Genomic DNA, 20,380 nt, shown 5'->3' with positions numbered 1-20,380 from the left:
CTTTATCTAAAAAACTGTTTTGTTTTAGTTTCATCTGTCCACATAGTACTTCCCCAGAAAGATCATGGTTTGTCCAGGTTCTCTTTGGGGAATGTCAGTGGTGTCCAGTGCTGCCAGACTGGGCAGGATTCCACCCAATTGGGCTTCTTTTGTACCCTTTGGGGTGGAAAAAATAGGTTTGGGCCGGTTGATAAAATTTGGGCTGGTTTTCACAAAATTTTTTCGTTTTTAGAAACTATTTACACCCATTTCCAAACACCCTGATGCGCCTCTGAGCATGATATATGAGCCATATTGACCATATGATAACACCATGAGCTGCCATCCTCTGTCTCTGATTGGCTAGAATTCACTACGTTCACTGATTTGATTGGTTAGTTTCTGTGTCATGCATGTGTGCCTTAGTGTGTGTGTGCATGGTGTGGGTCAGCAAGAGAGAAAAGTTATTGCCAGGCAGCCTGCATAATTTTTAATTAATAATTTAACTGGAGTAAATTGTTTGGTTGCTCCTGTTTCATGTTCGTATTGGATCATCTTTTTCAGTTGCAATGACCCAGTGAATTGACAAGACAATCTGTATTGGCTGTTGTTTGATTGAAGTTTTTTTGGTAGCTTGTTTTACTGCCTTTTGTCTTTCTTTATTCACTGCGGCTATTTGCTTATGATGTTTTCTTTTTTATGCAAATAAGAATTTTATGGTTTTAACACGGGTTTCTGCTGCAGTTGACATTTGGGCTGGTTTTTCTCGAGTTGGGCGAGGTTCACGTCATGTTTGGGCTGGAAACAGTGAGTCCGATCTGACAACCCTGGTGGTGTCATCTGTGGCCTTTGCCAAGTCCAGGAGTTCAAGCAAAGTTGAGCAAAACTGTATATACACCAGCTTTATGTATCCAGGATACGAAATAAATGTAAATGGGATCTGTTACACCACAGGGGAAATGTAGCCACATAAATGTGAAACTTTTTTAAATGAAAATCCAAGAACAATGCTCTTTCACTCTTTCAGGTTGTCATGGGAACGGGGAAACGGCAGAGCTGAGATGTGTCTGACCTTTTGATGGTTTGTGTGTTGTGCTGCTGTGCAGATTAATTAATCTCTCAGGCTTTAATGTTTGGAGCATAATGAGCTTATTTTATCCAGTAAACACAGTAACTCCTCCCAGCGAGTGAAGTGTTTGGGACGACGGGCTGAGGGGTTTGTTAAAGGACTTTCTCTGGAGAATCACAGGGTCAGACATTAATGAGCTGTGTGAAGCTCCTGAGACCGATGGGACACCCTGTCCTCTCACTAAGGACAGGGTCCGCTTCATATCAAAACACTCTGTGGCCCCCAGACCCCATAGGGTCCACTCTGACCCAGGACTGCTGTGGAGGGAACCTGGTCGGATTGATCATTTCACAGCCCAGCAACACCAGAACCAAGAACCCGACAGCACCTCAGCTGAGAATCCCACAGCACCACTCGGAGGTTCCGGTGGAAGAAGGTCTGTTACTGCAAGCAGGCAGCCAGAGCTTCCATGTTTGGGTGAAGGTTCCTGGAGGTTCAGGTACGACAAGCTCCTGCCGATCAGCTGGAGTCTGAACTGGAACCTCCGAGATGTTTCTAACGTGTTTCTACAGAAAGTCTCCACCGCTGAGTCTGGTTCTACTACAGAAGGTCTCCACTTTTGAGTTTGGTTCTGCACAAAGTCTTGACCTCAAATCTGGTTCTACAAAGATCTCCTCCTGTGAGGTTGCTTCTGCAGAAAGTCGCCTCCTCTGAGTCTGGTTCTGTAAAATAGTCTCTGTCTTCAAGTGTCTTTCTGCAGAAAGTTTACACCTTCAAGACTGGTCCTTCAGAAAGTCTCCACCTCTGAGTCTGATTCAGCAGATTTCTCCACCTTTGAGTCTAGTTCTGCAGAAAGTCTCTTCCTCTGACTTTGGTTCTGCAAGTCCCTTCAGATATTCTCTTTTGTCTTTTACTAAACTGAATTTTCCAAACTGATTGACCTACTGTTTGCTCCAGTCTGATATTTCTCTCACAGATTTAGGTAAACTCACAATTTCTGACAGCAGAACTTCACAACTGAGCTGATTATCATCGCTATGATTTCATCAGATGGAACTTGAAAGATTAACTTTAATCTCAGCATCTGTTTTCATCCTGGAGCATAAAAGAAACACACTGTGTTTAATATAATTTAACATGAAGTTCTGAAATTTTACTGCACATCACTGAGCTGTTCATTTATCAATTACAGTTCAGTGTAAACCTCTCAATCAAGCTCTTATGATCAGTGACAGCTACTTCCGGTCGGCGTACTGCGATGGTGTTGATCGATGTCTCTGGGCTCGGCTGTGAGTGCGGCTATTGATTGGCCGGGTCTGTCGGTAGTTAACGGGTGTCCGTGTCTGTTTTGCCGGTTTCAGTTTGTTTTTTCACAGACGTGGGGACACACAGAGAGGTGTGTGGTGATGTGGAGCTGAAACACCGAGCAGGTAATCCTCGCTGCACCTGTCCCGCACCCCGGATGTTAGCTTTAGTTAGCTTCAGGCTAAAAACAGTGAGTGGTGTTCTGTGTTTAATTCATCGATCGATCAACTGATCAAAACCAAATCACAACGAACAGAAATATTAAAGTGTCGTGCCTGCGGGCGGCGAGTTGACACAACTCAATATGATCGAAGTGCGTTTAAACCGACTCGATCGTCTGATAGCTGCAAGCTAACTGCTAACTGAGCTCACTGCTATCTGAGCTCACTGCTATCTGGACTAACTGCTGCCTGCGCTAATGTCTGCCTGAGTCTGCTGCTATCAGACCGTACTGCTGTGTTTTTCCTCCAAAGCCCCGAATTTGATTTAAAACGGTATTAAACATGGGAGGGGGGCGACCGGGTGTTACGGGGTAAGTGGTTCCCCTGTTATCTGGTGACTCGTGTTGGCGTCCCCGTTGCTGCTGGTAACTGCAGATGTTGAAAACCGACAGAATTTTGGAGTTTTGCTAATAGACTGAGTTTAGCCGCATTTATAATAAAGGTTCAAAGTATCGGACCTTGGTGAGAATTCACCTCGTCGGGTTGATAACATCTGTAATTACAAGTAGTAACGGGACGCAAGAGGAAGTTCACCACTTAAAGGAGGAACCAGCTAATCCGAAACACCGGCCGGTCCGGGGGGTGGGCCAGACGGTCCCGATGATGTTCGGGACCATCTCCCGGTTTGACCGGACCGTCCACCGGACTGTGCGGCCTGTTTGGGTCACATGATCGAGGAGGAGGATGAGGAGGAGCTGCTCTTCTTCCTCCACACCGCTCATGGCATGCATAGCTAACCGGAGAGTGTGACCTTCTGTACACGGTGGTGAGTGCGCGGCTCGTGGAGCTCACGAGGAGGGGAGGGGGGTCCGGGTTTCCGAGAGCCGTGAAACGGTTCAGATCCGGTCACGGTGCTGTCACGAGGTCGGCTTCTTCTGTGTGTGTGTGTGTGTGTGAGTGTGTGAGAGAGAGAGAGAGAGTAACTGTTTAAGAAGGAAGAACGAATGTAACTTTAGTTAAAACTTGAGTTAAACTCAACATGAACCATGAAACAATGAATGAAAGTTTCTACTGAGGACACGCAATACAGAAAAGGCACAAACTGACCAGAAACCTGACCAGGTCCGAGTCTCTGACCAAGTCCGAGTCTCTGACCAGGTCCGAGTCACCGAGCAGCTGAAACCTGACCTGAAATTATTAGTTGATCCCCTGATGAATCTGTCCCTTTACCTCCTTACTGGACTGTAAACTTTATGGTTGTTTACTGTTTATGGCAATAGATGGAACATCAGTTGAAAATACATAAATGAACAATCTAAACGTTGAAACAGTTATTCGACCCCCGAGCTAAACATGAGATGTGTGGTGAGGCGCTGCTGAGGAGGTTCGATGCAGTCGGTCACCAGGTTTGCTCACAGCTCAGGAGGGATTTTGGGCCATTCCTCCTCCAGACAGTCTCTCAGTCCTTCTTATTTCGCTCCTCGAGGCTTCAGCTTCCTCCACAGGGTTTGTTGAAGTCTGCAGACTGACCAGACTGCTCCGTGACCTTGCTTTTTGTTTAGCCACTCCTTCATCACCTGGCTGCACGCTTTGGTTCACTGTCATGTCGGGAGACTGTCGCTGCTGAGGAAAGGTTTTCCACGAGTTGATACGGTGAAATCTCCCAGGACCCTTCACAGTAAAACTGTCCCAAAGCAGAGAGTTCCGTGTCACTCAATGAAATGCAGATTTTGCAGATTTTAATAGCTTTTCCACTGATCTATCAATCTATTTCCATAATCAGCAAACAACCATAAAAGGCAGAATCTGTTATTTTCTTCAAAGTGGGCAAGCTTCCACCCGCTCGGCTTCTCAGCGACTTCTCTGTTTTGGCTGAGCTCACATGTGTCGCAGAGACTGACAATAAAAGAAGCAGTGAGTGAGCTGTCACATTTCAGTCACATGTTCCTCATTTAGCGATCAGAAGTGAAAAACCACCAAACCTGCCAGAGAGCAGTCTGTCATCAGTGGAGAATCAGCGCAGACCAAACGTGGTTCTCATGAAGACCTGAAATCACTCCAGATTCCAGATCTCTCCGGTTGAAAGGATGTGATCAGAGTTCATAATGTTCCCGCATGTGGACCATGTGATGACTCAGTGTGAAGAAGCCGGTTAAAGACACCGTGTGGCTCAGACGGCGTTCTCTTAGAACCACTACGGACAATGTTTTCTAGTGAAAACACTCAACTTCTGCTTTGTGTTTACCTCTACACCAGACTCAGAGTCCCTGGAAACTCTAAGATTAAATTATACAAGCACTCCGTTTGTAAGCAGAGGAAACCCTCTGAAGCTTTGGAAGAGTTCTCTCATCACAGTGAATAGTTTCTCTAGAATGATCAAGGATTCAGAGTGTCGGAATTTAACAAATTTAATGAATTTACCATTAACTGCACCGTCATCTGACAGGTGGAGAACATTTCTACCGTTTACTGCACCATCATTAAATAGAGGGACGACCTTCCGACTGAGAAATTTGTAATATGAGGAACGGAGTGGAAAATTTCAGTGGGCGGGGCTAGCCCGTCACTACTTCCTGGTTCCTGCCGCCAGTCATTATTTCCTGGTTGCAGAGACAGTCATAAGGAAGTTCCTAAGGTTGCCAAGCAAGCAACGCAGCATTCAATAATTTATGTCTGCACCGCCGGCCATGCAACATGCACCCCAAACTGTCTAAACTCTCCTGAACTGGCAACCTGTGAGACACTCCCTGAAGGGGGGGGCAGAATGTTATTTGACACAATGTTATTTATTGCACCTTTAACCATGATGATGATGATGATGATGGAAGACAAGCTCTTTCCTCTTCAGCAGGAGCAGCACTGACATGGCCACGGATGATAAGTCTTTGTCCTCATCGTCCACGGACTGGACGGCCGATGCGCCCATCATCTCTCCCACAAGCCCCTCCCACCTGACTCACTTCAAACCGTTGACCCCGGAACAGGAGGAGCCGCCACTGCGCTCGGCGTACAGCTCCTTCGTCAACCTCTTCAGGTTCAACAACAAAGGTAATGGGTGGGGGGGGGGGGGGGGGGGGGGGGGGGGGGGGGTCGCAGAGGAAGAGAAGGTGTGTGTTGCACTAAACACTGTGTGTGTGTGTGTGTGTGTGTGTGTGTGTGTGTGTGTGTGTGTGTGTGTGTGTGTGTGTGTGTGTGTGTGTATAGAGGAGGGTCGTCCTCCCTCCACGGTGGCAGAGAACCCTGAGGCTCCGCCCCCTTCGCCTCAGTCTCCGAGGAGGAGCTGGTCCAGCAGCCCGTCACACTACGGACCGAGAACACACCGCAAACAGGCAGAGCTGCTGAGACGCACATCCACCGCCTCAGGTGACACACACACACACACACACACACACACACACACACACACACACACACACACACACACACACACTGAGACAGACAGACAGACACAGAGAGAGAAACATACACAGTGGGAGAGACACACGTCCAGAGACAGACACACACACACACACACACACACACACTCTGTCAGCAGCTTCTTTCTTCTCGTCCTTTTCTTCATCTTGTCACTCTCAGCTGTGATAATCCAGATCAGCCCTCAGTACCATGAAGCTGTTCTGGATCTCCTGTGGATCCCTGACTGTCTGGAACCCTGTCTGTTCCGGATTTCTACCCGAGCCTTCCTTGGTTCTGGATCTCCAGGACCAGAGCAGCTCCTGGTCCTGGAGTCTGGCAGCAGGACTCAAAGATCTGAGGGTCATGAGGACCGGATCATTCATCCATTTGCTTTTGATTTAATCAGCTACGCATCCATGAAGGGAAGTTTCACAAGAACGCCATCAGTTCACAGTCCACGCTCTGAGTCCCTTGTCTGGGTGTGTGTGTGCGTGCGTGTTAGATGTCAGCAGGAAGTCGGAACCCCCCTTAAGCAACCATGACCCTCGCACTGCCGTCCAGCTCCGCACGGCCCTGAAGAGGCTGAAAGAGATCATGGAGGGGAAGAGCCAGGTAGAGTCCGGTCCTGGCAGGTTCTCTGTGAGGGGGTAACAGGGCTCCCGGGAGGGGGGGGCGGGTAACGGTTCTCCTGGGGAGGTAGCAGGTACTCTGGGGGTAACAGAACTCTGTGGTCCCCCTCAGGACAGCGATCTGAAGCAGTACTGGATGCCGGACTCTCAGTGTAAGGAGTGCTACGACTGTAATGAGAAGTTCACCACGTTCCGCCGCAGACACCACTGCAGACTGTGTGGGCAGATCTTCTGCAGCCGCTGCTGCAACCAGGAAATCCCCGGGAAGTTCATGGGGTACACAGGTGAGGACCACGGCTGGATCCGGTCCTCAGACCAGTCCCTGGCGGTCCAGGTGAACTCAGACCCCCGTTCTTCCAGGAGATCTTCGGGCCTGTACCTACTGCAGGAAGCTGGCGCTCAGCTACGCCCACTCCGCCGACTCGGGCTCTCTGGGCGAGGACCTGAGCGTCCTGTCCGACTCGCCGCTGGCGGTGTGTGTTCTGGAGCCCAGCGAGCCGCGGACCCCGGTCGGAGGACGGAAGGCCAGCAGGAACATCTTCCTGGAGGAAGATCTCACCTGGCAGAGGTGAGCTCTTCACAGGAGGCTCAGCTCGCCAACAGAAAGACGAGGAACACGCTAAATACCAAGAGACTAGAAGGATCCATATTTATCAAAGTCTCACTTCAAAACTCTGGGTTCTTATGAACTGACAGACTGCCTGCAGTTCCTCTGAAGACCACTGGAGGCAGTCAGGGTTTAACTATTATCCACTGTTTACTTGGTGAACTTCAAAGACATGTTCTTGAAGAAAATAATCTGTTGATATCAAACTGATCCATTCATGTAGGAAAGGATCCAATCAGACCAAAACAGCAGATCTCCTTCAGCAGTAGCTCCATCCAGGAGGTTTTCCTCTGGAATTATTCACAGAAAGTTAGAAATCTTCTTCAAGTGTGAAAATCCTGTGATTCTATCTGCTGCTTCTGACAGCCGGTCTTAAAGAAACCCCGTCTGTCCTTCTGTCTTCCTCTTTCCATCTCTCTGTCTGTCCCTCGATGTCCCTCCGTCTATCTCGCTCCATTTATGTCTGTCTCTTTCTCTTCCTCCGTCTCTTTCTCTCTCTTCTCTTCTCCTTCGCTCTCTGTCTCTCTCTCAGAGCTTCCATTGGAATGAGAAAGAAGTGAGTCTTTGTTTTCTTCTTCTTCTTCTTCTTTTCGCTGTAGATGAAACTTTTAGATAGTCTGACTGTGTGTGTCTGTGTGTGTGTCTTCAGTATGATCCACCAGGACACTCAGAGCAGTGTCCTCAGCTCTCGTCTGTCCACTCTTCCAGAGGACGTTGGAAAGTCTCCGTCCAGGAAGAGGTCAGTGCGGCTCTGAAGCTCAGTCATTCGACTGAACTTAATTTCTAAAGCTCCAGGTGCAAGACAGTCACTTCTTGGCATTACAGAGCGAAAACATCCTCCCTCCATCCTTTGTCCGTCCCCGTCCCTCCGTCTCCCCTCAGGTCTGCCAGCGTGACCACCCTGTCCCTGGATCGGTCCGGGTCCTCCATGGTTCCATCCTACGACAGCTCGGTCAGTCCCCCCACCAGCAGAGCCGTGTCTGGGACCAAGAGCGGCTCCAAGCTGGACCACAGCGAGGAGGAGAGGAAGATCCTGCTGGTCCTTGTCTCCTTCTGTCCTCGTCCAGCAGCAGAGCTCCAGCCACACACTCAACTTGTCCCCGTTGTCCTCGCAGGACTCGTCTCAGCTGAAGGAGCTGTGGAAGAAGATCTGCCACAACAACACGGGGATGGAGTTCCAGGACCACCGGTACTGGCTGAGGACCTACCCCAACTGCATTGTGGGAAAGGAGCTGGTCAACTGGCTGCTGAGGAATGGAACCATCTCCACCAGGTAGTGTGACACACCGTCAGAGCTTCAGGAGTGGTGCTGAGCCTTAACCAGCTCAGAAGATCCACCAGAAATAATGCCCCCTCCTCACCACAAGAAAATGTGAAATGATAATTGTGTAGCTATTATGGAAGAAATGCTACTTCACTGGCGGCTAACAGCTAAGCTAACAGCTCACTGATGCTGGTAGCTAAGCTAACGGCATGCTTCTTTTATGGTGTGCGTTTCTAAAAGCAGCAGGGGGCTGCTGGCAAAAGCAAATGTGACGGTTTTTAGAATCATATGACAATTATTTATTTAAATCCTGACGAGGAGTTATCTGTTTGCGTGAGAAATGTAACGTGCAGCGTGAGAATGGGCAGAAGTGCGTGTCGAGAACCCTGATTCCTCCTCATACTTAGGCTTTTCAGCCATGTCAGCTTCGTGCTCTGTTGTCCTGAAGCTCACTGAGGCTGTGCCTGTTCGAGTGCAGACCCAGGGTGACTTGTGATTGGTTGGTTGGTGCCGAGGTCGGAAACATAACCTGACTTGTAACAGAGAGCTGCACCTGGTCGTTAAGGAGCCACATGTGGTTAAAGTATCACTGGCTTAGGAAGGTGTTATACAGTAACGACTATTCTATTCTATTCTATTCTATTCTATTCTATTCTATGTTTCTGTCTGTTCAGGCAGAGCACAGAGATCCCTAGCTTTGAGAGGTTCCAGTTTCTGGTTGACGAGGTCAAAAGTCGTAACATCTGTTACGGAGTAAAAAAGTGTGTTGGGAAGGCAATACGGATGCGGATCCTTCTTCACGGATCGGCATGAACGTGGTCCTCGGATCGATGGTCGTTCACGTGGAGGCTGCAGCGCGGCAGCGGAACTTGGAAAAACCTCCAACATCATTTGATTCGCACGTATGGGAGCATTTTGGTTTCCCTGTGAAATACAGGGATAACAGAAGAAGGTTTATGGACAAAACCATAACGGTGTGTAGACATTGTGCCGTACAGCATGGTCGCCACTTTAAAGCCACATCACCCCGGTGTTGTTCAACAGCCGCTTATTGCCGCGGCGTTTCAGCAGCTCTTTACTGTAGTCCGTGGTTCCCCCTGCGGATTTGCAGACTGTAGCGCCCCCTGCTGGTCTGTGGCGCCCCCTGCTGGCTGGCTGTGCTCCGGCCGATGAGCTGCTCTCCGTTTGTCCCCACAGGGCTCAGGCCATCGCCATCGGCCAGGCGCTGGTGGACGGACGCTGGCTGGACTGCGTCACCCACCACGACCAGCTGTTCAGAGACGAGTACGCCCTGTACCGCCCCCTGCAGGTGAGAGGCCGCACCACACCTGCAGAGCACCTCCTGTCCTCCTGTCCCTTCATCCAGGACCGTTTGGTTCTCCACAGAACACCGAGTTCTCAGAAACGCCGTCCCCCGACAGCGACAGCGTCAACTCCGTGGAAGGACACTCGGAGCCGTCCTGGTTCAAGGACATCAAGTTCGACGACAGTGACTCCGAGCAGCTGGCCGACGAGAACGACTACACCGTGCCCAGTAAGTCCCACACAGTCCCACAGTCTGCAGTCCCACTCACAGGAAACCCCAGGTCCCGAGCCTCTGAGTGTGTTGCAGATTCCGCCAGTCCCAGTAAGAGGACGTCAGTCAGCAGCTTCCATTCCACAGTGGACAGCGACTCAGCCTCCTCCATCAACCTCAACATGGAGCAGAACAACGTCAACTTCCACATCAAGAAGCAGTCCAAGTATCCCCACGTTCCCCAAACCAACGAGCAGAAAGGTAACCCCGCCCACATTTAGCAGACCCGCCCATAATCAGCAGAACCCAGTCCACATGGTTCAGATAAAACGATCTGGATTTATTGACGAAGACGGACTGCAGAGACTGTCCTGCTGCTGGCCACTATGGAACAGTCCTGCTGGATCAGTTCTGCTCCTGTGTTGATAAGTCCTGTTTCTGTTTTGTCCCCAGCAGAGTTTCTGGTGTCGGAGGATGGAGGACAGAACATTGTGATCAGTGACGCCTTCATCAAAGGTAGGAGGACTCCTCTCCTCTCCTCCTCCTCTCCGATGGATCCTGTTGATGAGTGTGTGATGAAGAGGAGTGCTCTCCTCCTGCAGAGTCGCTGTTCAACCGGAGGGTGGAGGAGAAGGCGAAGGAGCTGCTGTTCACTCCTCTGGGCTGGCACCACAGCTCGCTGGAGCAGCTGCGAGAGGAGAACGGAGAGAAGGCCGCCATGGAGAGGCTGCTGTCAGTGTCTGCTCGTCCGTCCACGGCGCCACACCTGAACTGCACCTGCAGCTCGCCCGACCCTAATTTCTCCCCCTCTCTCCTCAGCTCGGCCAACCACAGCCACATGATGGCGCTGCTGCAGCAGCTGCTCTACAGCGAGTCTCTGTCTCTGTCCTGGAGGGACATCATCGTCCCCGTGGTGCGTCAGGTGGTCCAGACGGTGCGTCCCGACGTCCGCAACTGTGACGATGACATGGACATCCGGCAGCTGGTCCACATCAAGAAGGTACGGAGCCGGGACATTTGGGACAGAGCGGAGACACTGAGAACAGAGTCACAGTCAGTCAGCGGGGGTGTGTGTTTGTTTTAGATCTGCGGAGGCAGGAAGTTTGACTCCACCGTGGTGAACGGCTTCATCTGCACAAAGAACATTGCACACAAGAAGGTGAGCAGCTACTCTGCCTGTGTTTCCATGGAAATAACGTGTGCGAGTGTTTGGAACACGCTAATGTGGAGCTTGCATTTCCAGATGAACGCCTACATCAAGAATCCTAAAATTCTGCTTCTGAAGTGTTCCATCGAGTATCTGTACAGAGAGGAGACCAAGTTCACCTGCATCGACCCCATCGTGCTGCAGGTGAGGAGCAGGAGACCCTCCCAGGAGACCTTCAGTCTCTAAGACCCCTCAGCCTCAGTTGAACCTCTGACCCCCGCTCTCTCTTGCAGGAGCGTGAGTTTCTGAAGAACTACGTGCAGCGCATCGCGGACGTGCGTCCGAACCTGGTCCTGGTGGAGAAGACGGTGTCTCGGATCGCTCAGGAGATGCTGCTGGAGCACGGCATCACGCTGGTCATCAACGTCAAGCCGGTCAGCTGAGGTCTCGGGGCTCTGAGGACCTGTGTGAAGGTCTGTGCTGATCTTCTGCCGTTCTGTCGTCACTGCAGCAAGTCCTGGACCGAGTGAGCAGAATGACTCAAGGAGATCTGGTGATGTCCATGGACCAGCTGCTCACCAAGCCACGACTGGGAACCTGCCACAAGTTCTATGTGCAGCCCTTCACGCTGGCCAGCAGTGAGTAGACTCCTCCTTCTCCTCATTCGATCCTCTTCATCTCTGACGCTCCCTCCGGTGTCGTCCTGTCAGATGAGGCGAAGACTCTCATGTTCTTCGAGGGCTGTCCTCCTCACCTGGGCTGCTCCATCAAGCTGCGGGGAGCGTCGGAGTACGAGCTGTCGCGGGTGAAGGAGATCATCATGCTGATGGTCTGCGTGGCCTACCACTCTCAGCTGGAGATCTCCTTCCTGATGGACGAGTTCGCCATGCCGCCCAGCCTGGCTCAGAGCGCCTCCTTCCCCTGCCTGCTGGAGGCCACCACTGCAGAGGAGACGCAGGAGGAGGAGGAGGGGGAGGAGGGGGAGGGGGAGCAACAGCAGCAGCAGGAGGAACAGCAGGAGGAGGAGAAAAGCCAGGAGTCTGCACCAGCTGGAGCTCCTGAGGACGGAGAGCTCCCATCGGACTCCCCTGCCAGACTCTCTGTCCAAGACAAGCCGGACTCCTCCGTCCAGGAGGACACCAGGACCTCGTCTCCGTCCCCCAGCCCCCCCGCTCCTCTGTCCGTCTGTCCCCCGTTCCTCCTGGAGGAGAACCAGGAGACGGACACTGGGACCAGGGGCTCTTCGGGGTCGGAGACGCCCCCGCCGCAGTCGTTCCGCGACCCCCTGCAGGACGACTCGGGGCTGTTCGTGGCGGAGCAGGTGGCCTCCTCCGACGACCGGCTCAGAACCCTGTCGGCATCCTTCAAGCAGGAGCTGAAGGACATCATCCTCTGCATCTCCCCCTTCATCGTCTTCAAGGAACCCTTCCTGCTCACCGGACCGGGCATGTCCTGCCCCAGCAGGGACTACTTCCCTGAGCAGGTACCCCCCCTCATTCTGCAATAGTACCTCAGAACCCAGTCTCAATCTGACAGAACCGTGTACCGTAGAACCCGGCTCTCAGGATTGTGGGTGAAGGTTTTCTGGTTCTCCTGTCCTGCAGGTCTACCTCTCACCCCTCCTCAACAAGGACTTGAAGGAGGTGGACAGCCGCAGGAAGAAGCAGCTCCTGAAGGACTCGGCGTCGGCGGCGGTGCCGGCGAACGGCGGCGGCCCCCCCAGGCCCGTCCAGGTTCTGCCCTGCCACAGTCTGACCGGCACTCGCATCGTGGAGCAGCTCCACAGCTGCCGGGACCTGGCCCAGATGCTCGCCGACTTCCGGGCCCAGGGGGGCCGCATCCAGCAGAGGGAGGCCTCGGACCCCTTCAGCTCCGTCCGAGCTCCGGTGAAAGCCGACAGCGAGGAGGAGAAGCCCGGCAAACTGAGCGACATGAGCTGGGCCCCGAAGGTCAGCCTGACACAGTCACCTCCAGCAGAGCCTCTCCTGCCTCTTATGTTCCGGCTTTATTCCAAAATATTATCAAATCCAGTCCTGGCAGCTGTTTCAGCCATCATTCTTTAATAAGCTAAAGCTAGCAGCTTGTCCCTCATATCCTGTCCTAACAGCATGATGGTGCCTCCACCATGCTTCACTGTGCCGACAGTACTGTCCTGGTGAGACTGTACCTTCAGAACGGGCTGGTGACGGCCACACTTACATCAAAAAAAGACATATGATGAACACTAATTCTCTCAGATCTTGATGAGATGGACATGTGGCACTGAGGTGTTTAAAAAAAGGAGTTTCTCCTGGTCTGAGAGTCCTTCAGGTAGGATTTGTCAGGCACTCTGCCATACAGCCTGAGTGGTGGATTCCCTCTGTAAGGGGAACTGTGACGGGGACCATCAGGGTCTCGGACGCCTCCCTGACTCAGGTCCGTCTGCTCCCATGTCTCAGTTTAGACATTCGGCTCTGGAACCATCCTGCTGGGTCTGAGCTCAGTGGGACCTTCAACGCAGCAGAAAGATTTCTGGACCTTCTCCAGATCTGTTCCAAATATTTAAGAAAATTAAAAAAAAAATTGTATTTATGGGGTGAAAAACAAAATAAATCCATTTTGGAATAAAGCTGGAACATAATGAAATGTGGAAGGACTGAAGTGAAGACTGTAGAGTCTCTGTAACTGCAGTCTGACAGGAGTGAAGCAGAGAGCCTGGAAGTGGATGACATTGAGTCTGAGCGCTGTTAGCTTCAGTGCTAACACTGTATGTGGTTGAAGGTGACCTCTACTCCTCCTCTTCCTGCAGCTGGACTGTTTGAACCCCATCAACCATCAGAGGCTGTGTGTCCTCTTCAGCAGCTCTTCTGTTCAGTCCAACAACGCTCCGAATCCCTGCGTCAGCCCCTGGTGAGCAGCTGGACCGTCACACACACCTGAAGGACCTCCACACACACCTGAAAGACCCCCAAACACACCTGGACCATCACTGAGCCTGAGTCTTTCAATCTTTGTCTCTCAGGATCGTCACCATGGAGTTCTACGGGAAGAACGACCTCTCTCTGGGCGTCTTCCTGGAGCGCTACTGCTTCAGGTCGGTCTGCCCCCCCTCCAGCGGCGGAGCGGCGCGGGGTGTTGAGTCCACCGGGAGACTCACAATATGTCTCTGTCTTCTCTACAGGCCGTCCTACCAGTGTCCCAGTGTCTTCTGTGAGACTCCCATGGTGCACCACGTGCGGCGCTTTGTGCACGGCAGCGGCTGCGTGCAGATCGTGCTGAAAGAGCTGGACTCGCCTGTACCAGGATACCAACACACCATCCTCAACTACTCCTGGTGCCGAATCTGCAAACAGGCCAGTCTCACACACACACACACACACACACACACACACACACACACACACACACACACACACACACACACACACACACACACACACAGCTATCCATGGTTCTAGAAGAACATCATATAAATGTTGGAAGCATTCCGTCCCTGTTTGAGTCTGTTCATGATGAGCTGGAGCTCCGTGAAGACCAGATGTCTCCTGTCTTCATTTCTGTTAAAGAGAAATTCTTCCTCCTGCCTGCAGGTGACGCCGGTGGTCCCTCTGTCCAACGACTCCTGGTCCATGTCCTTCGCCAAATATCTGGAGCTCCGCTTCTATGGTCACCAGTACACCCGGCGGGCCAACGCCGAACCCTGCGGACACTCCATCCACAAGGACTACCACCAGTACTTCTCCTACAACCAGATGGTGGCCTCCTTCAGGTTCTCATCCTCCACCTGTCCCCACAGACTGGCCTAATACCAACCGAGCAGTACGTGGAGGTGGCTCACACTCGTCTTTATCTTCTCAGCTACACGTCTGTGAGGCTGCTGGAGATTTGTCTTCCTCGCCCAAAGATCTTCATCAAGAACCTGGGACCCTCCAAAGCCCTCCTGCAGCAGGACCTCAAGGACTTCTCTCAGAAGTAAGTTTTACTCCTCTTAATTCCCACTAACGTTCCCTGAAGGCCTCACAGACCGTCACACAGGTCACTGATGGTCTGTGACCTGTGTGACGGTCCGTGAGGCGTTCAGGGACCAGAAGTTTGCTGTGTTTGAGGAAATGTGGCGTGAGATGCTTGGTTTGTTTCTTCTCAGAGTGACTCAGGTCTACCTGAACATCGACGACCGTCTCACCTCCCTGAAGACAGACACCTTCAGTAAGACACGCGAGGAGAAGATGGAGGACCTCTTCGCCCAGAAGGACGTACGTTCCTCCTGCTCCATCCCACCACGGTCCCGTTTGCCGCAGCTCATGGAGGAATGTGTTTGTGTCGGTGTGTGTGTGTGTGTGTGTAGATGGAGGAGGCGGAGCTTCGGAGCTGGATGGAGAAGCTGCAGGTCCGTCTCCAGTCTTGTGGTCAGGACTCTCCTCAGCAGCTGCAGGTCGTCCTCGAGTCCCTTGTGATGAAGAAACAGAGTCTGTGTGAAATGCTGCAGTCCTGGAACAGCAGGTAGAACCACCACAAGTAGAAATGCAGAAGGTACAACTGTAGCAAGTAGAACCACTGCATGTGCGACAGCAACAAGAGTCCAGAGACTCACTGATCAGGTTTTCGAAGCAGCCGCTGGATTCTGCTGGTTCTTATTTGCGGTTCTCTCCCAGACTTCAGGACCTGTTCCAGCAGGAGAAAGGCAGGAAGCGTCTGTCTGTTCCTCCGAGTCCGGGCCGACACAGACCGGCCACCAACACCGCAGACGACAGCAAGGTCAGTTAGAATGTCTGGTCTCTGTTCCCCGTAGAACACCAGTCAGGAACACCGCAACGTTCTTCAAGAAAATAACAGTTTCGTAGTGTTTCATATGATTTTTTTTTTTTTTTACACAACATTCAGAGTCTTTAAGAAACTCCCATTTGTAAAAGGAGAAAACGTTTCCGAAGCTCCTGAGTTCTCTGACACTCTGAATCCTCCATCATTCTAGAAGAACTAGTTACTCTGACCAGGACAGCTTTTCTACCATTTACTGCAGCGTCATCTGCATACAGGGAGAACATTTCTTCACCCGAACTCTGAGTGAATTTACAATGAAGAATAGCGAACCGGAGCTTATGTAGAACTGTTCTCTGTTTGGTTCTGTCAGTAAAACACAGCTCCCACTTGTGGACTGACATGCAAACTGCAGTTTCAGTGTGAACGTGGGCCGTTTCTGAAAACAGAACTAAAGGGATGAGATGTCGTGAATGGAGTTTCACATGGAACATTACTACTGCTGCAGCTGTCACAGTGGAATTGAACCAGCAGCCTGAACTCAGAGTTTGGACCCTGTTGAGCTGGATTTCACTGTGTTTGAATCGAAGTCCTCCAGACTGATGAGGCTCTGACTCTTTGTCTTCACAGAGCACTCTGGAGTCTTCACCTCGGAACCCCTCGCCTGTGGTGCTCAACGGCGACAAAGGTTGGAACCTTCAGTACAGGGTGGCAGGAGTGTTGTGGATCAGTGTTACACTGTTGACCTCTAACCTGTATATCTTCTGTCCTCGTCATGTCCCTCTCACAGAGGACCGACACCTTACCACACTGCCCTCCACCGCATCCTCCACCCTGCTGCCGTCACCAGGAGACCCTGGAGGAGACCCGGCCACGCCCGGACCACACCTCACCGAGCAGGACTCGGTCAGCCTTCCCGAAGGTCTGTCCCCACTTCCCGTTTCACTGTGGCCTCTGATGGCTCCACTTCCTGTCTCTGATGGCCTCACTTCCTGTCCCCCTCAGATGTCTTCGACGGTCACCTGTTGGGGTCCACAGACAGTCAGGTGAAGGAGAAGTCCACCATGAAGGCCATCCTGGCCAACTTCCTGCCTGGAAACAGCTACAGCCCGATCCCCGTGCCTTTGTAAGCAACAGCTGGGGAACAGCTGGAGTTCCTCCACAGATTCTTTTCCTTCATGGTGCCGCTGATGTGTTCACAGCGATCCGGACAAACACTACCTGATGTACGAACACGAGCGAGTTCCCATCGCCGTGTGTGAGCGCGAGCCCAGCTCCATTATAGCCTTTGCTCTCAGGTGGGCCACACTTCTCTGCCCCCCGCCCCTCCCCCCAAGTCCTCCCTCCCCTGTCCTCACCTGTCCCGTCTCCATGCGTCTCCTCAGCTGTAAAGAGTATAAAACGGCGTTGGACGATCTGTCTCAGGTGGCAAGTTCAGGAGGAGACGAAACTTCGCAGGTCTTCAGGTGAACACAGATGTTGTCCAGATGTTTCCTTCAGACGTATGGTCAGAGTTCCTCTGCTGCCCCCTGGTGGCCACCATGACCTGATGTTTGTCCTGTTTTCTCCCCAGCGGCTCTGACAGTCGGCTGAAGAGCAGCCCGGCCCGGCCCGGCGAGGCGGCTCAGCCGAGTCGCAGCGAGACCGAACCCAGCAGTGAGAGTCCGGCTGTGAAGGTCCAGCTCCGGAGGTCCAGCAGTGTCTCACCCTGTGTGTGTGTGTGTGTGTGTGTGTCTGTGTTTTCAGAGGAGGCCGAATCAGCTGACAAACAGAAGAAACAGACCCTCAACCCTCACGTCGAACTGCGTGAGTCCGCCCGCTTCTCCACAGCCGAACGTTCTGCTTCACTGGTTCTTCCTGGACCCTCTCTGAACTTTCACCCTTGGTTGAATGTTGGTTTTAAAAAAGTTCTCCCTGTGCAGAGTTCTCCGACGCCAACGCCAAGTTCTACTGCCGGATCTACTACGCCGAGGAGTTCCACAGCCTGCGCGAGGAGATCATGGAGAGCAGCGAGGAGGACTTCGTCCGCTCGCTGTCGCACTGCGTCAACTGGCAGGCCCGCGGGGGGAAGTCCGGCGCCGTCTTCTACGCCACCGAAGGTGTGCTTCATGAGAAACCACCAGGACCCGGTCCGAGCCGGGACCCGGTCCCGGTCCCTCTGACAGCAGCTCTCCTCCTGCAGACGACCGCTTCATCCTCAAGCAGATGCCCCGACTGGAGGTCCAGTCCTTCCTGGACTTCGCTCCACATTACTTCACCTACATCACCGGAGCCGTGCAGCAGAAGGTACGTGAACCTAAGGGTGGGCCCGGAAGGTACGTGATTCCGAGAAATCCTGAAGGAACGAACATCTCAGCTGTCACACAGGGACTGATTCCAGACTTCGGTTTATGTTGTTGAAGTCCCTTCAATCAAACAGCTCGGTAGAGGGACGCCAAGCACAGGGTTCCTGTGCTTCTTCCGTCTTCGTGCTAGAACGGAGAACAGTACCGGTTTATTATAAAAACCAAACTTGGAGGTCTGTGAGCTTCTATCCAGCCTTGTTCCATACATGTTGGCTTCTTTTTGATCCTTTACCGGTTGTAGAATCGTGTTAGCGTGAGTCCGTAGAGGAGTTCTTTCCACTGTGCTGTCAGATTCTGACAGAGGATCATCAGCGATCCTGGATTTTCGGTGGAGAACTCGTCCATTTGTTCCAGTGTTTAATGAACTCGTCCAGCTTTTCCGTGTTCTGTCATGATTGCGACTGGGACCCCGCCCGGTAAAATCCATCCAAAGCGTCAACGTTAACCGCCATGTTTGATTGACAGCGTCCGACAGCGCTGGCCAAGATTTTGGGCGTTTACAGAATCGGATACAAGAACTCCCAGAACAACACGGAGAAGAAGCTGGACCTGCTGGTGATGGAGAACCTGTTCTACGGACGGAAGATGGCTCAGGTGAGGCGTGCACCGGGGGGCGGGGGGGGGGCGTGCTCAGGCGCGGAACCAGCTGACGTCTCTCCGTTTTCCACAGGTCTTCGACCTGAAGGGCTCGCTGAGGAACCGTAACGTGAAGACGGACTCGGGGAAGGAGAGCTGCGAGGTGGTGCTGCTGGACGAGAACCTGCTGAAGCTGATCCACGACAACCCGCTCTACATCCGCTCCCACTGCAAGGCCATCCTGCGGGCCGCCATCCACAGCGACGCCTACTTCCTGTCCAGCCACCTCATCATAGACTACTCCCTGCTGGTGGGCCGCGACGACGCCACCGACCAGCTGGTGGTCGGGATCATCGGTACGGGGTTCCTCTCTCTGCAGACCACATGAGGGAGGGGGGAGGGGTCTGTGGTTCTGGTTCTGACAGTCGTCTCTCTGCAGACTACATCAGGACCTTCACCTGGGACAAGAAGCTGGAGATGGTGGTGAAGTCCACCGGAATCCTGGGGGGTCAAGGTGAGAACCATCAGACCGGAACTGCGAGTTCTTATTCAGGGTCAGTTGAGTGAAATTGTTGAGATGAGTTGACAAAAATAGGAATAAAAAAAAAAAAAACTTCAGCTGAAGATGTCAGATTGAAAATGACTTGACTGATTTTATTAACTGTTTGAAGAGAACCAATTGAAGCTGCTTCAGCCGTTTGACAAACATAGCTGGTAGCACAACGGAAAAAATGTCCGATAATCTTCATAATTCAATTCAAGAACATCAAATAAGCTGTTTTTATCCCTGGTTGTCGTCAATCTAGACGACAGCACTGAAAATTGTATGATTTGCAAACTGCGCAAAACAAAAAGCTCCGGTTTTGTTGGCAGGTCCTAAGTCTCAGAACAAATGATACTGTTTCATTGACTTTGTACTCTTCATTTCTTTTACGAAAGACAAGAAATTCCTTCTGAAGCACATAAAACCCAGGATTTACCTTCATCTACTGAGTTTAGTGTAAATGAAATAGTCCCAGGAAGAGGATGTTGTTAATCAAGACATCACAATCTTTATCTTCTGTAACAATACCATCAGTAATATCCTTTTGAAGAAAGGGTTCAGGCTTATTTTTGGTGTAGACCATGTAGATCATCCCAGAATGCTACTGAGGAAATGTGTTGAAAGAATAAATCTTGTGAAGTTTCCAACGTTCATCTCGTCACATCCAAATCTCTGATGAAAAACATCGCTGGATGGATTCACACCATTCAGGTTCTTCAGCTTTAGGAGCGATCGGGTATTTTAGATTATTTGAACTTCAGCAGCATACGTGTCAAGATGCCCCTGGAATATGAAACCAAGAACTGCTGTTGTTACTTCCTGTCTGACTGACTGACTTCCTGTGTGCCGCTGCAGGGAAGATGCCCACCGTGGTTTCTCCGGAGCTGTACCGCGCTCGTTTCTGTGAGGCCATGGACAAATACTTCCTGATGGTCCCGGACCACTGGACCGGACTCGGGACCAACTGCTGACACAAGGACCAGGTCCTGCTGAGTCATTCCCTCATCAGTGCTTTTATTTTGCTGTAACTTCCTGTTTGTACATGTACAGAGATTCTGAATCTATTAAAGCTTGTTAACAACTTCCCGTTTGTGTGACTGAGGACAGG

At 51.8% G+C, this 20,380-nt stretch overlaps 1 protein-coding gene across 7 annotated transcripts; it reads left to right on the top strand.

Moving 5' to 3' along the window:
- Positions 1–2,349: 2,349 nt before the first annotated feature.
- pikfyve (phosphoinositide kinase, FYVE finger containing) lies at positions 2,350–20,356 on the top strand. 7 transcript variants are annotated; one of them, XM_030111713.1, is made up of 43 exons: positions 2,350–2,478; positions 5,363–5,562; positions 5,719–5,877; positions 6,413–6,522; positions 6,652–6,823; positions 6,900–7,107; positions 7,679–7,702; positions 7,796–7,885; positions 8,029–8,098; positions 8,262–8,419; positions 9,608–9,719; positions 9,797–9,944; positions 10,023–10,187; positions 10,380–10,442; positions 10,529–10,658; positions 10,746–10,926; positions 11,011–11,085; positions 11,170–11,277; positions 11,367–11,507; positions 11,585–11,711; positions 11,784–12,556; positions 12,678–13,022; positions 13,862–13,962; positions 14,075–14,146; positions 14,234–14,405; positions 14,643–14,821; positions 14,911–15,024; positions 15,197–15,305; positions 15,398–15,552; positions 15,705–15,807; positions 16,438–16,495; positions 16,598–16,729; positions 16,813–16,933; positions 17,010–17,105; positions 17,193–17,273; positions 17,381–17,463; positions 17,554–17,613; positions 17,730–17,906; positions 17,990–18,093; positions 18,618–18,746; positions 18,823–19,084; positions 19,168–19,242; positions 20,128–20,356. In XM_030111713.1, the coding sequence occupies exons 2-43, from the start codon at positions 5,379–5,381 to the stop codon at positions 20,241–20,243; spliced, it is 6,042 nt and encodes a 2,013-aa protein (XP_029967573.1). In that variant the 5' UTR covers positions 2,350–2,478; positions 5,363–5,378; the 3' UTR covers positions 20,244–20,356. The 7 variants fall into 7 exon arrangements, with proteins under 7 accessions (XP_029967573.1, XP_029967570.1, XP_029967567.1 ...); XM_030111710.1 differs by having other exon boundaries at positions 8,029–8,185; positions 10,383–10,442; XM_030111707.1 differs by having other exon boundaries at positions 8,029–8,185.
- The last annotated feature ends 24 nt before the right edge of the window (positions 20,357–20,380 follow it).

Source organism: Salarias fasciatus, chromosome 16 (genome assembly GCF_902148845.1).
Source record: "Salarias fasciatus chromosome 16, fSalaFa1.1, whole genome shotgun sequence".
Classification (NCBI taxonomy): domain Eukaryota; kingdom Metazoa; phylum Chordata; class Actinopteri; order Blenniiformes; family Blenniidae; genus Salarias; species Salarias fasciatus.
This window is presented reverse-complemented; position numbering and strand designations above follow the sequence as displayed.

What these genes read in the sequence shown, in the direction of transcription:
- pikfyve (XM_030111707.1), top strand. Translation starts at nt 5,379, where the DNA reads ATGGCCACGGATGATAAGTCTTTGTCCTCATCGTCCACGGACTGGACG. An exon ending in AGCTGGTCCACATCAAGAAG is followed by an intron (nt 10,927 to 11,010) that starts GTACGGAGCCGG and finishes TGTTTGTTTTAG; the next exon opens with ATCTGCGGAGGCAGGAAGTT. An exon ending in GGTGCTCAACGGCGACAAAG is followed by an intron (nt 16,496 to 16,597) that starts GTTGGAACCTTC and finishes TCCCTCTCACAG; the next exon opens with AGGACCGACACCTTACCACA.